At 38.4% G+C, this 14247-nt stretch overlaps 1 protein-coding gene and 1 pseudogene across 1 annotated transcript in view; one reads left to right on the top strand and one right to left on the bottom strand.

Moving 5' to 3' along the window:
* Window positions 1-1953: 1953 nt before the first annotated feature.
* LOC107653839 (kelch-like protein 38) lies at window positions 1954-6068 on the top strand (annotated as a pseudogene).
* Window positions 6069-10834: 4766 nt separating this feature from the next.
* Window positions 10835-14247, bottom strand: part of LOC107653837 (protein spire homolog 1-like) — a 53673-nt gene continuing 50260 nt past the window's right edge. The window contains exon 18 of the mRNA XM_016440685.1: window positions 10835-12572. Coding sequence (XP_016296171.1) covers window positions 12323-12572 — 250 coding nt within the window. The 3' untranslated portion in view covers window positions 10835-12322. The remainder of the gene's footprint in view (window positions 12573-14247) is intronic.

The following is a 14247-nucleotide window of genomic DNA, read 5'->3' as shown; positions in this document are numbered from 1 at the left end:
TAGTGTTTGCGTATTTGATTTCATTCTGTAACCTACTTGTTCTACATATCTGTGTACTCGTGTTAAATGCTACTGTTTTTGATAACGTTGATAACGTTTCTAATAGATAATATCATGATATTTTTTGCGTTTCCCTTACCGAATGTGGGGTAAGCGTTTCCCTTACCGAATGTGCTATCCTGTCAGCAATAACATGTCCATGGGCTCTTGTTTTGATAACTGTCAGTTTAAGTGCCGGCGATGCAGTGTTGCCAGATATTGCTACTAAAACAAATAAAAACCGAAATATAAACCGAAATTATTTCAAATATTTTTTTAAATAAGATAATATAAGCATATCGCTTACCCTAAATTGCAACTTCCCACTCTATTAACTTTATAAAGTGTCAAATTAGGTGGAAAAGACAAGTCCAAAAACGCCTATAATCGCTGGATCTGGCAACACGGAGGCTGCGCCCGCGCCCTCAAGCCTCGTCCACTCCGCCAGCGTCTCGCAGCGATCGTTTTCATACCACGGACGCTAAACATTCTTGCAAACTGTCTAAACTGAATTATACATGCAGGCACTCATATGGTGATCTCGTAGCTGGCTACGGTTATGATTATATATCACTACATGTGTCTCTCTCTCGCTTAAGTGGCGCTCTTTCCTCTTGCTCTTACTCTCCCTTGCCTCCACGATTTCCGGGATATTGTATCTCATTTGCGGGCGTCAGGGAGCCACTATTAATATGACTCCCGGAGCTTCCGGAAGAGGTGGGATGTCTTTATTCTAGGACTGTCATATAATCTGCCCTGATGCATGTTTGCTTTTCTTTCCCTCTCCGGCAATCTAAACATGACAGTAATTAATCTCCCAGCATGCAGCTGATGATAGGGCTATAAGGAGTATCTGCACAACTATCTAGAGTTCAGTTCATCTGATATGTCTTTTGTTTTCATTTGCTAGCTTTTGCCGCCCTTTTTATTTTCTTTTATGTTGATTGTATACATCAGTATACTTACATAAAAGTAATTAATTGCTAATCTGTCACTATAGGACTTCCTTTTAGGCTGAAGTAAATATATGAAAAGATATGTTGAGAAACGGGCTTTGCAAGTCCCACTGCACATTTTATTTTGATGTTTCATAAGTCTCTATGTAACATAAGCCTGTGAGACTAGATAAATTGATAGCACAAGTGAAAAGTAAAAGACAATAAACTTTACATTCAAGAAACTGAAATCCATGACTTGACTTAGAACTTGATTTGAAGAACAAAATATTGAAAACTTTACCAAACTCTTCAAAAGGCTTTACAAAACACTTCTTGAAAATATCCAATATACTACAAGAACCACGAGCATTAGGGTTTTAAATGCATTGACAACAACCATTTAACAAGACTAATAAACAAGAGCGAATGTAGAGCCAATGAAATCCTTCAAAATAAAATTGTCACTTCAATATAAAAAGATATGAACCTAAAACATGTTACATAAAATCAAGATAAAGAACATGCTGAAAATTCTGAATGGTGAATGTGAAACTAAATTGGTAGGTAAATAGCAGCCTGTTTTTGGTCTTTACCTTATTTTCTCAAGCAGAGGCAAACCAAGGTAACCGGCCCTAACAGTTCAGCTGTTCACCGTACTCATCCTAGCCATCAGCACTGCACTATATTTACCAGCTTTCTGGGTTACACAAGCCTGCCAATGGGGTGTGCACAAGCCCTCAACCCCTTCCTCTGTCCTCCAAATTAGCCGGGTTCTGTCACTGCCATAGTAAACAGTCAAAATGCATGGCGCACGGCCTACCACTGTGGGAACAAACAAGGGGAGGGTCACATGTGAGCCCCGGATGACAGCAGCCCTCCAGACTATTCTAGGTAACTGGAATGTACACAGCGACCTCATGGCAAACTCCAAACTTGAGACCACATGTCTTTCTCCGTGCCACTTTTGACTGTCGTCTTTGAGAGAGAAATTTGGGAGAAATGTATTTGATTTGATCCTGCTCAACTCTGTCTGATTTGGTTCAGACTCATTGGAACTTGAGTGTAAAGAGCAAGCAGGTAAGTTCAAGAGCTACTTTAAAAATATAAGAAACAGGATTGAATTAATGAAATGCTTTATTGTACAGATTGTGAATTCTGATAGGGCAATCAATTTATAAATGTATACATCTTCTAGGTCCTGAATTGTCTGGTATTGCAATGTAGGTTCTTAATAGTCATATGCAAATGCATATTATATTACATGTTATGATCTAGCATAATGACAGAGTCAAGAGTATAGTAAAATCGTTATTTATTGAGATTTCTTATGGCAGTTCCCACTATACTGTCATTTTCACAGCTGTATTGGCAACAGAGTAGAAGCTGTTGAAGCTGTCTTTTTTTAAACAAGTGCCACTGAAATATGATATAGTATCTTTTTTCTTTGGGGAATACTTTCAGCCTTGTTGTGGTGTCTCAGAATGGTGTTTAATAATAAGAAAAAACAATTAGCATCCCAAAATAGACATCAGGCAGGCCCATGTGATCTAGAGTGAAATAAAATCAGTAGCTGTCTTTGGGGTGATTAGACGACTTAGCATTGATAATAGCCCATGAAATGTCCTCGTCTCAAATGGTTAGGCTGTCAAGGGCAAACCTACTGAGGGGATCAGAAACAGCTGGCAAGTGATACAACGGCATTGATAAACTTAGCTTTGATAGGGAAATGTAGCCAAGCACTGCACATGGATGCATTAAAATTATTTAAGAGACACTGGAATCGAACGTTGTGGCCTGGCGCTAAACATCAGGGGTGAGAAAGTAGGAGAGAGGGGGAGCGAGGAAAGGGAGGAAAGGTTGTGTGGTGGCCATGACAACAGCAAACCGTAACTTCTTACTCACCATGACTGAATTGTAATATTTGTTTGCCATTAAACTCTCAATCCTTTCCCTTGGCAGCATGGTTAGTACATCAACAGAGACCTTTCCGTTCAAGGACCAAGAGCTCCCTGCTCACCTCCTGTTTCATTTGAACATACTCAGACAGCAGCAGATCTTCACCGATGTGATCTTGTGCACCGAAGACAAGGAGATCCCGTGCCACAGAAATGTCTTGGTTTCTAGCAGCCCGTACTTCCGAGCCATGTTCTGCAGCAACTTCCGGGAGAGCAGCCAGGCTAGAGTGGACCTGAAAGGGATCACATCGGAAGTCATCGAATGTGTTGTGGATTACATCTATTCTGGTACCATCACCATCACCATGGAGCTGGTGCTGCCCCTGATGCAGGCAGCCTCCATGCTGCATTATTGGAGGCTCTTCGAGGCCTGCTCCACTTTTCTACAGGAACAGCTCAATCCAGAAAACTGCCTGAGCATGATCCGGCTCTCGGAGATCCTTCACTGTGAAAGCCTCAAGGAGAGAGCCAAAGAAATGGCTGTGCGGTGTTTCTCAGATGTAGCTGCTTCTGAGGACTTCTGTGAACTTTCCCTTCCCGAGCTAATGTGCTACCTGGAGGACAACCGACTGTGTGCGGAGGAAGAGCAGGTTTTCGAGACGTTACTTGCTTGGATTCACCATGACCCCTTCTCCCGTCGAGGAGCCATTCACAACCTCTTTAAGAAGGTTCGGTTGCGGTACATCCATCCAACGTACCTCTTCCAGTTTATCGCCAATGATCCGCTCGTCCAGTCGTCTACGCTGTGCACCGAGATCATCGAGTCTGTGCGACGTCTGATGTTTTCCGTAAGCGCCAAATGCACTCAAGAGCTGAAGCCTCTTTGGACCACACCGCGTCGCTACACGTGTCGGGAGACTCTGGTGGTGGTTGGAGGCCGCAAGAACAATGAACAGACGTCTCGAGAGGCGCTTCTCTACGACGAATGGACACAACGGTGGCAGTGGCTCGCGAAACTACCTCTGCGACTCTACAAGGCGGCGTATGTCTGTATTCACAGCATTCTGTATGTGGTTGGTGGCCTCAGTCTTAGTCTGATATCTGGAGACAGTGCGGTTAGCGCCACAGTTTATACTCTCTCATTGAAGACCAACCAGTGGAGGACCGCTGAGCCCATGCTGGAGCCACGTTACTCCTACCTTCATTTCATCTTTGCTCTTGGTGGAATAGGGCCGGATAAGCTGATCTCAAATACTGTGGAGCGTTACAACAGCATGTTCAATCAATGGGAGGCCATGGCGCCGATGCCTACAGCAGTCCTACACCCTGCAGTCGCGGCAAACGACCAGAGGATTTACGTGTTTGGAGGCGAGGATGCCTTGCAGAATCCAGTGAGACTAATACAGGTAACAAAAGTCATTTGGGGAATATAATCTGTGCCGGTCAAGGGATGATCCCACATGAAAAATGCCTTTTGTCTCCCTAAGGTTTATCACATCTCCTGCAACTTGTGGTCTAGACTGGAAACCAGGACAGTGAAGAACGTCTGCGCACCTGCTGCTGTGATAGAAGACAAGATTTATATTGTTGGAGGTGGGTAAAATTTAAAGAAAAAGTATGGAAAATCTGCTATCTGATATTTAAAACTATGGGTCCATGGTTCTTCAAAAGAGTTTTAGTTGTTTTGGACTTTTTTTTGTCTGTCTTATTTTAAATTATTTTAAGTCATCTTGAGGATGCCTTGGAAGTTTGTTGAGGCCTCCTAGTGGGCCCTGGATTCCTGGTTGAGAACCACTGATTTAATTTAGTTAGCTAATTGAATAGACATAGAATTCAGATTGAATGATTCCACTCACTTGGCTTATATTATGATAAATAATGATGATTTTTAAAATCTACATCTCATTCGTGAAATTATTGCATAAATTAAAAAAACTGTTCACCTCAAAATAGTCACATTTCTAAATGTCATGAACAAATTAACAAATAGACATAAAAACCTCAAAACTAATCTGTTCGTAAATCGGACAAATGTTGTTTTCAAGATTAAAGTCAAGATTAATAATTAGAGCAGCATTCATTAAATGTTTAGATGAAATTTAATGACATCTACGGTCAAGAGGAAAAATCTTGCCCCTTGTTAGGATCGCACAACAATCCAGCCATGAAACATTATGCATCATTTGATGAGTTGATACATTAATTAAACGTCTGTTTATTTTTAGGATACACAAGAAGAGTGATTGCCTATGACACCAAAGCTAATACGTTTTGTGAAGTGCACCAACATGAAGGAGAGAAGGATGCACCATGCGGCCACAGTCATCAATAACAAACTCTATGTGACCGGAGGACGTTTCCTCAACGCTCATGATGTCATCGAAGACTCAGACTGCTTTGAGTGCTACAACCCTAAAACAGACGTGTGGACTTCTAAAGGATCGTTACCGTACAAACTATTTGATCATGGTTCTTTATCGCTAATCTGCGTCTCCAACCGCCCCAACCCATCATGACTGCTTAAAGAGTGCAACACCTCTGCTTGGGCGTCCCGTTCGCTCCCCTGCTCATTAAGGGAAATGAGAAATATGGGGCCACAGCTGAGACTGGAAACCATCTAAGGAAGGTTGCATTCGCTTGTGGGTTGAGTACATCTCAGCTGTGACTTTGATGGTATGCTGCTCGTGCTCGCCAGCATCTGTGCCATCTTAAATCAAAAGAGATTTGAGCTGGCAATTGCAAGTGTCACGGTGGACCTCAGGGAGTGAGCCTATGACCTCTGTGACCCAAAAATCTTCAGACAGATGTTTCTCATCATGATCTCCATCTCTCAGAATGGCTTGAACAGCCAGCTTTTAGTCGATAGTGCCTTGTTAGCATGAATTTAATTGGAATCCAGGAGATATGACAATTTTTTTTTTAGCCAGACTGTTTGATGAAATAATTGAAGTGAAGAGAACATTCCCTGAGACCTGTGTGTGGTCAGTTCTATGTAATTAACGAAGGCCAAAAATGAACCTAATGGATCATGAAATGCTTGATGTACCATGCATGCTAAAAGTATGTGGACACCTGGTTCTAATTAACATGGTTTACTGTTTCTGCTACACACATAACTAACAGATGCAAAAAATCAAGCATACAGCCATGCAATCTGCTGAGATGAACATTTTCAGTATGGGGCCCTTTTCTGTTCCAGCATGACAATGGATTTGGACAATGGACAACCCATTTCGGGGTTTGGAACATGGAAGTTAACTAGGGTAAACTTTTATAGATGTACAAGAGTGATTATATTAAAATATGTTTTTTGCATTTCCATTTGCTTCGACAGCAAAAAAACAATAATAATAATAATGATAAAAAAAAACTTTCTGACTCCAAGGTCCCCCTTTGCTGATACAGCTTTTAAAAACCCTCCTATCTAAGCTGAGAAGAACCTCTTAGCATATTTTAATTAAGTTAATGAAACTAAATATAAATTTAAAATACTTATTGGAGGCCCCCTGGATGTTTGCATAGGTCCTCTAGTGGGCCCCGGCCCCCTTGTTGAGAAACACATTTGAACCACATTTGATCAATTAACTTTCCAACTTTAGAAAGCCGCTTTCAGCAGTGTTTACTAGTTTTTGTATCATTAGGGCCATACAATACAAAGTATAGTGTTGTGCATTTTTTTAAATTAAAATATATATTTTTTTAAAACGCAATTATTATGTTAATTAATGCAGAAATGTGAATTTACAGTCTGTGAAAAATTAATCCATAGTTAATCCATAACACTAACAGGGTTATTAACAGGGCGTGTGTGTGATCCCGTAAAGGGTAGGCTATATCTCATTTTTATGCACCGATTTGAACTTAATACTGAACTTGATTAAAAAGTACATTGAAATAGGACTTGTATATGTGATTAATTAAAATTGTTTAAGGGAAATATTTAAGATTCGATTTTTACCTGAAGCTGCTAGTTAACAATTGCCATTCTGAGGCTTTTCCGTGACCAGAATATATTGCTTGATTTATATAATAATGTATTTTTTCATCTGGTGACAAAAAGGTCTATATCTGTAATAAAACTTGGTCAGTGGACAAAATAAACTTGGTGACTAGGCTATATATAATTATATACAACTACATAATACAAGTGACATATCAGTAGGATTTTAGTCAAATAAACATACAGATTTTAGTTTTTCAAAGAAAGCGTTTGTTTTATTTCACATGTTTTTTTTAGATAACGGGTATCAATCTCAGACAGGTTTGTTAAATAGTTTGTCTTCTTAGGTAAATGGAAACCCCTAAGCAAGTCACAGTTCTCGTGCAATATGGGGAAGAAGAAAAATCTTTCTGAAGATGAAAAGCATGAAACAGTGCAACGTCTTGCAAAAGGTTTACAAACGACTAATATTTTGCGAAAACTGAATAGAGATCATCGAACATAATAATTTGGAACACAGTGTACGCAAACACACAGTAAATGAATAAATTGTGGTGTCCACATTCTTTTGGCCATGTATTTTATTTCTTTTTTCCCCCTTGTGGCAAAAAAAGCTTTGATGATAAAAATGAAATCATGACTTCTGAAAGAACAGGAAGTGCTTGTTAGCAATGATTTGTGTTTGTCGCATTATGTGATCTCAAAGCGCTACGATTTGAAGAGGCTGTCTTGAACGCACACTCCATTATCAAATAAAAAATATGGGCTTGAAGAGCCTTGACATAACTTAAGATACAAAGGACCAGTGGATAGAGAATCAGTCAAGATGTCCATTGCCTCCTAGTATTTAATGCTGCTTGGAAATGGTTTACTTTGTGCCTGGTGGCTTTGATGATTAAACCAAAAATGAGATCTATAAGACAACTCTGTTTTTCTGTTGAATTTGACTTCTGAATGAAAGAAATATTGAAGGGTTTCTAGGCTATTCATTCCTAAAACTGATCGATTCAGCTTAGTTTTCATTGCACTTTGTCATTTACAGGACACAACAACCCAACAAGGACAGTAAACAACTACATACTGAGCATAACAAAGGGGCCTGACCGCAGGAGGGGCGGCATAATCGGAAGCACAGCTGGTCTCGAGCTAAAACTTACCACTAACTTTACCCCCAAGCTTTTAGATACAAAGTACACCCCACAAGCATAGATAGCCCTTGACAACTGTTGTCATGGGAACCACCAATCAGACTGCAGGACAGGCTTGTTTTGCCACCATCATCTCTATATACTGTCCTCTCATGGACTCAAACCCATTAAGACCATTTTCAGCGGGATTGTGTTTGTTTGTAAATGAGTCAACATGATCTACATACTTAGGCCTTATGAAACAAGTCTTTAGAAGTTGATTGATAAGATGGTGGCGTTTTTTGACTTGCTAAAAATATTAAAAGTAAAATATTGAGACTTTCGGTAGCTACTTATGTACCTTTGGACATAGTACAAATTTGTTGTGCAATTGTAGTGAGTCAATGATTCAATAACCCATTCATAAAGACAGTCACTTGCTTGGTTCCTAAATGAATCAGCTGTGTGAACAAATCGACTGAATGAATGATTCAATGACAAAGACAGTGACTTGCCGCCACCTACGGGCGGTTTCAGTTTCATTTTTAAAATATAATTTGAGTTAATTAAATATATTAATATTTTTATATTCAAAACTTCGTTTAAAACATTAATCTCATAACATTGTTATTATGAATTTAAATGCATTCATGCCACCTCTGAGCTTCGTTAAACGGTCTATTCCTTAAGGGGCCGTTCACATATAGCGTCTTTTGCGTCCGCGTCTTCATGGAGAGCGCAGGTCATGGTTGCTTAGCAACGGCAGACGCCTCCGGAGCGCAAGCGCCCGAACGCTTTGGAAAAAAGCAGAAAGCGGCACGCCTAGCATTTTCCACGCGTTTTTAGGCGCGACGTGAACAGCATAGACTGTAAAAAAAGATGGACGACACACCTTCAATCTCTTCCATTGAAGAAAAGTGAAGCTGCCATTGTTCCAACAGGGCGCGGCCATATTGTGCTGATTTGGGACCGGAGTCTGCGCAGTAGCGAGCGAAGTGGAGCCACGTCCCGCCCACACTCCCGCAGAGTCGATTGCAAGCACACGCCCCTGACTGCTCCAATTTTTGTCTGCTGAGAGGATTGTGTTAAAATAAGGTAAATACAACTCCAATATCCTCCTAAAGATCCTGAAAAAGTCCGTTGGCACCTCAGTTCACTCAGAGAAGCTGTCAGTCTCAGCTGTCAATCATGACGTCACACTCCCGTTTTTATAGCATCACTTAACTAACTAAAACCAAAATTATTAAAAAAAACGAACACTTGAACTTACCTCAGCACGATAAAATCTACATCAAATGACAAAAGCCATCTTTGGAAAAAAAATATTTGAAATTAAATTTAATTATTTAGTTTGTCTCATGTCCCATTAGATTACATGGAGAGGGCGGGGTTTATGACCTAAACTGGGACCAGCCACCTGGGGGCTATCGAAAGGCGATGGCTTCACTTTTTAAGACTCGTGCGGCACACTTGGTGAACAGCCCCTTAATGCCACATTTGTGTTCTTCTTTGCCACCTCTGTAGTGCAAAGATGAATTGTTGATGCTGATTTCATTTGACTGGCAACTTATTCTTCCTGATTGTGTCTTATCATTTTAATTTAATTTATTGTTTAATTCAAATTTTTTGAAAAGTTTAATTTAACATTTTTTGACATAAAAGATGCTATACACTTATTAAAGTTAATACATTTAGAAAAAAATGGCATTACAAAGCTAAAAAAAAAAAAAAGCCCCTGCAAATAACTTTAAGGAGTCAAATATTGCCTCATAATGGGAAGGTTAATTTCTGTCATTGATCAGAAGGTGCTCCTAAATTGACTGTGTTCCTAATTTTTTATTTTTATTTTTTTTTTAAGTAGGAGCACTAGTTCTCCCACAAAGAAATGTTAGTGTAGAGTCCTGAAGAATGTAATGTTACCTTTTACAAACTAATTGCAAATGTTTATGCAAAGTGTAAACTATTAAATATAATCTATAATTTACTAATATAATTATGTTTGAAAATTGCTCTTTTGTTTTTAGTTACTAAAACAATTTTTAGTAACATACAGAGCGATTATGTATGAAGCATACCCGTTTCAGTCAGCTGTTGAAAGTGATGTGTTTCTGCCCTCTAGTGGAGAATTGCAGTTCTGTCTCTTTCCCACTAGTTTGGGTCAAGAATTCACTTCTATTTAGATGGAGCCAAATGTCAAAATCATAGGGGGAAAAAAATCAGTTTAGTTGTTGTTGTTTTTTTTCAAACTCAAACGTCCAAAGACCCCAGAAACCCTACAGCAGGCCTCAGGTTAGACGCCATATTGAAAACGAGGTTATTATGAGGGATAGACTATATAGTCTTTACCATGACACACACTGTAAAAGTCCTACGTAGATCACGTAATTTATAAAGCTCACAACTTAAAAAACATATTTTTGCTTTGAGTTTTTGTTTACTGAGTTTTTTTTTTTTTTTCAGAAAGACGTTTCGACAGCTGTTTAAACAACAACAGTACAATCCATGAAACGCATTGCACTTCTATCCCTCACAGCCTCGTTTTAAGTTAAATATTACACTAACCTTGTCTCCTCCATAAGTTTGTCACAAAAAAGTAAACAATATTATTAAAGGCTCCATATTAAGGTAAGAATATGGAGAGAAGTATGCATTATTTTGAAGCTTGAATACATCTCATATAATTTGTCATTTAAACTGCCAGCATCCTTAAATAACATTCACAGATTATATTATTTTTCTTTCATATGGTTCCACTGAGGTATTTAATTGCTGTTTTAATACATCCTAATACTGTATCTTCATCATATGAGATAAATGTAGGCACAAGATTCTTCATTGGTATATCAATGCAAGTCTGATGAGGAATGTGCAATAATTATCAAATGCAATTTCAAATACGCAAATTCAATGCTTTATTTATTGGAAATTTGATTCTTATTAAAAAAAATTACTGATTCATCATGCACATCAATCATTCTTTAGAGGAAGGCAGTACAGTCAGTTTTGCACAAAACAAAAGAACAAGTCAACAGGCCTGTATACAATTGCAGTGCAAGTCTATTTAAGCGTTTTTTTTTTTGTTTTTTTTTTAAGGACAAACAGAAACAATCCTTCCAAAGACCATGACATGACTTCAGTACCTTAAAATGTAAAGTCTCCTGGGGTGTTTCATTGCACAAAATAGCTAATAATATATTATAACTTAATTTACAAAGTTTTTAAGACATCAAAATAAATGCAGCTGAAAAATAACAAAATATATTTAGATGTTGGGTGAAGGTTCAAAACGAACGGGAAAAGAATGCAACATTTGACACTGAAAAATAAAATAATCATTATTAATAATATAAATCATAACTGTATCACAATAGAACCTATTTTAATAGTAAGTGGATCAGATGAGATTCGGATATACAGCATGTACATAAACATATCCTACAAAAGTCACTTCCTATATAAAAGAGAACTAGCTTCCCCCTTTGGGCCGTCACCATCTCCAGTAAATGTTATTGACTATGTACATCAGGTCCAAGACACATATTGCTCAGATAATGGAGATTTGTTTGGCACAGCCGATCACTCCTTTAAGAAACACTACAGCTTTCAGCATCCGCTCTTAAAAAACACTTCTTGACCCTCATCTTTGACTAAAATTTCAAAAGCACTGCCATCAGACAGGAAAAAAATATACATCTTTAAGTACTTTCTGTCATTATCTAAAATGGCATTTGTTTGGACCATGTCACATTTACAGCAGCATTTTTTAACAAACAATAAGAAAAACATTTGGTAAGACTTGATCTTGAATTGTTGTGGAGGCTACAGTCTCTTGGTCTTTCAGCAATCGACTAGTACTTCCTAAAAGGGGAAAATAAGTCTGTTTGGATGCCTATTTACATCTAGAACATTTAGGCTGATCATTCAGCAACTATTTACATACAGTTGAGCTCCATTTTACTATATTGAAAAATGTACATTCAGGCCTTGTGCTTTACAGTGATCAAAGCAGCCTTGTCATTTCATTAATTTCATTCAGTGTCAACTCAAGATTCGTTTGAGAAAAGCTGGTCAAAGTAAGTTTAAAGTGTGTTAAACTACATTCCAAAGCTTTAATCACAGAAGAAACCTTTACCTGAGAAGGCTGGTGCTTAAGGACTCATGCTGGAAGAGGGACGGCTTTATTCCTTTACCTCTGGCACTTTTTAAATGGAAAAGAAGAGGTATTGAAGGTACGTTACCAAGCTAACAAAAGAGGCCGTATTTTTCATATGTAACATAACAAGCTTCTTAACGTCTGGCATGTTCGCGACAGGTGAGAACAGTATAAACGGGAGCGTTTTAATAAGAAGGACCACACCGTGACAGTTCCAAGCACTTCGGATCCTAAACCTCTTTGATAGTCCGTTCAGACGGTTTGTAGTTGGAAGAACTGGTGTTGGACATGTAGACGGAGCGGGTCCTGCAGTGCAGACGGGCACGTTTGGTGGTGAGACTACGCCTGCTGTTGCTGATGATGTCGTTGATGAACTTCTTGCAGTCCACGCAGACCTCCATGCTGCTCCAGTCCTCTGTGAACTGCTCCGGCAGCTCCAGCTCGTCTTTGGAGGATGAGCGCTCACCATGCTTGGATGGCCTGAGGGGAATCAGGACAAGAAATAATCTTACTGGCAGCGCTTACCATGGTACAGATCAAGAGTTCCCGATCTTTTTTGTCAGCTGAACCCTTTAAACATAAAATATTTACTTGAAGTACCCCATGAGATTTTAAGTTAATATTTCAATAATTTAAAGACCCAATTGCATGCTTACGGCTCTCTGATGCAAGTAGGATAAAAAACAAGTAATGCACGTAAAACGTTTTTTAGTAAGGGTTTTATTTGATTGTTTTCATTTTAAAGTTTTAGTTTTTTTTTTAAGTCCCCCAATTATGGATTTTTGAAAATTACCTTTCATGCCGTGTGTAACAGCTCTAAGTGAATGAAAACATCCTGCAACGTTTTAAATCTATAAGTGCATGGTGTATAAAGTTATTGTCTCTCAAAAGAAAGAGTCGACTCTGAATCATTGAAACAAGTCGTTTTTAAAACGAATCTCAAGCCGTTTTAAGCTGATGTCAACATGAAACATTAGCATATTGCCCGCCCACTTGTTGGTCTTTTCACGTTGGTCTGAATGAAAATGCAACTTCATTCTTTGCCACTAGGTGCTGCTTTTGGAGCGTTAAAAATAGCGGTTTCCCCGGTAACGCTGTACACACAAAGCAGCACTGCACTCACAAACGCTGCTTTATCAGGCATGGTGAAATGAAAATGAGACCAACTGGTGCAAATTCATTCTTTGCCACTAGGTGCCGCTTTTGGAGCGGTAAAAATAGCGGTTTCCCCGGTAACGCTGTACACACAAAGCAGCACTGCACTCACAAACGCTGCTTTATCAGGCATGGTGAAATGAAAATGAGACCAACTGGACCAATCACCGCCGATTAGCGTCATGCAAAGGAGGGGTTTGGAAAAATGAATCGTTGAGCGAATCGTTTGGGAGTTGTTGAGAAAGTAAGGTAAAAATAAATGCATATTATAAGACAATGAAAGTGTTTTTTGACCTTGCATGCATGTCAACCTGTTGTTGGAGACTCCCAAAACCAAAATATGAACCTTTCATTACCCATAATAGGGCCACTTTAAGGGCTGCATGACTTGCATGCCAAAAATTATATTGTGATTATTTTGTCATATATCAAATTGTGATATGATAAACATTTAACTTTGTAGCTGAACTTTAAAGTGACCTCAATCGTCTTTTTAGCTGTGTCTCAGTCTACATTATATTTGTGTTTTATGTACCCAATTCAATTTAATAATAATAATAATAGTTAAGAATTATTATTAGTTTTATCTCAAATTATAAAAAATTAAGACAGAAACACTGTCGTTGTGAATTACAATTGTAGTGTAAATGTTTTATTTTACACTACAAGTTATAATACAATGCATATATATAATACAATTATATATTAATATATATTTTATGCCCGAAGTTCTTCACTTTCAAACATTCAAACCAAGGTTATTATAATGAACTAAAACTAAAACCATAATAAAAACATTTTTGTTACTTTAAAATAAATGTTAACTGAAATAAAATTATTTTAAAGGGGTCCTATGATGCGATTTCAAGTTTTCCTTTCTCTTTGGAGTGTTACAAGCTGATTGTGCATAGATAAGATCCCTGAAGTTGCAAAGACTAAAGTCTCAAAACCAAAGCGATATTCTTTATCAAAGTTAAGACTCTGCCACGCCCCCCTAAAA

This window comes from Sinocyclocheilus anshuiensis, unplaced genomic scaffold (genome assembly GCF_001515605.1).
Source record: "Sinocyclocheilus anshuiensis isolate Anshui unplaced genomic scaffold, SAMN03320099.WGS_v1.1 scaffold223, whole genome shotgun sequence".
Classification (NCBI taxonomy): domain Eukaryota; kingdom Metazoa; phylum Chordata; class Actinopteri; order Cypriniformes; family Cyprinidae; genus Sinocyclocheilus; species Sinocyclocheilus anshuiensis.
Note: the sequence above shows the minus strand (reverse complement) of the source record. Positions and strands in the feature narration are given on the sequence as shown.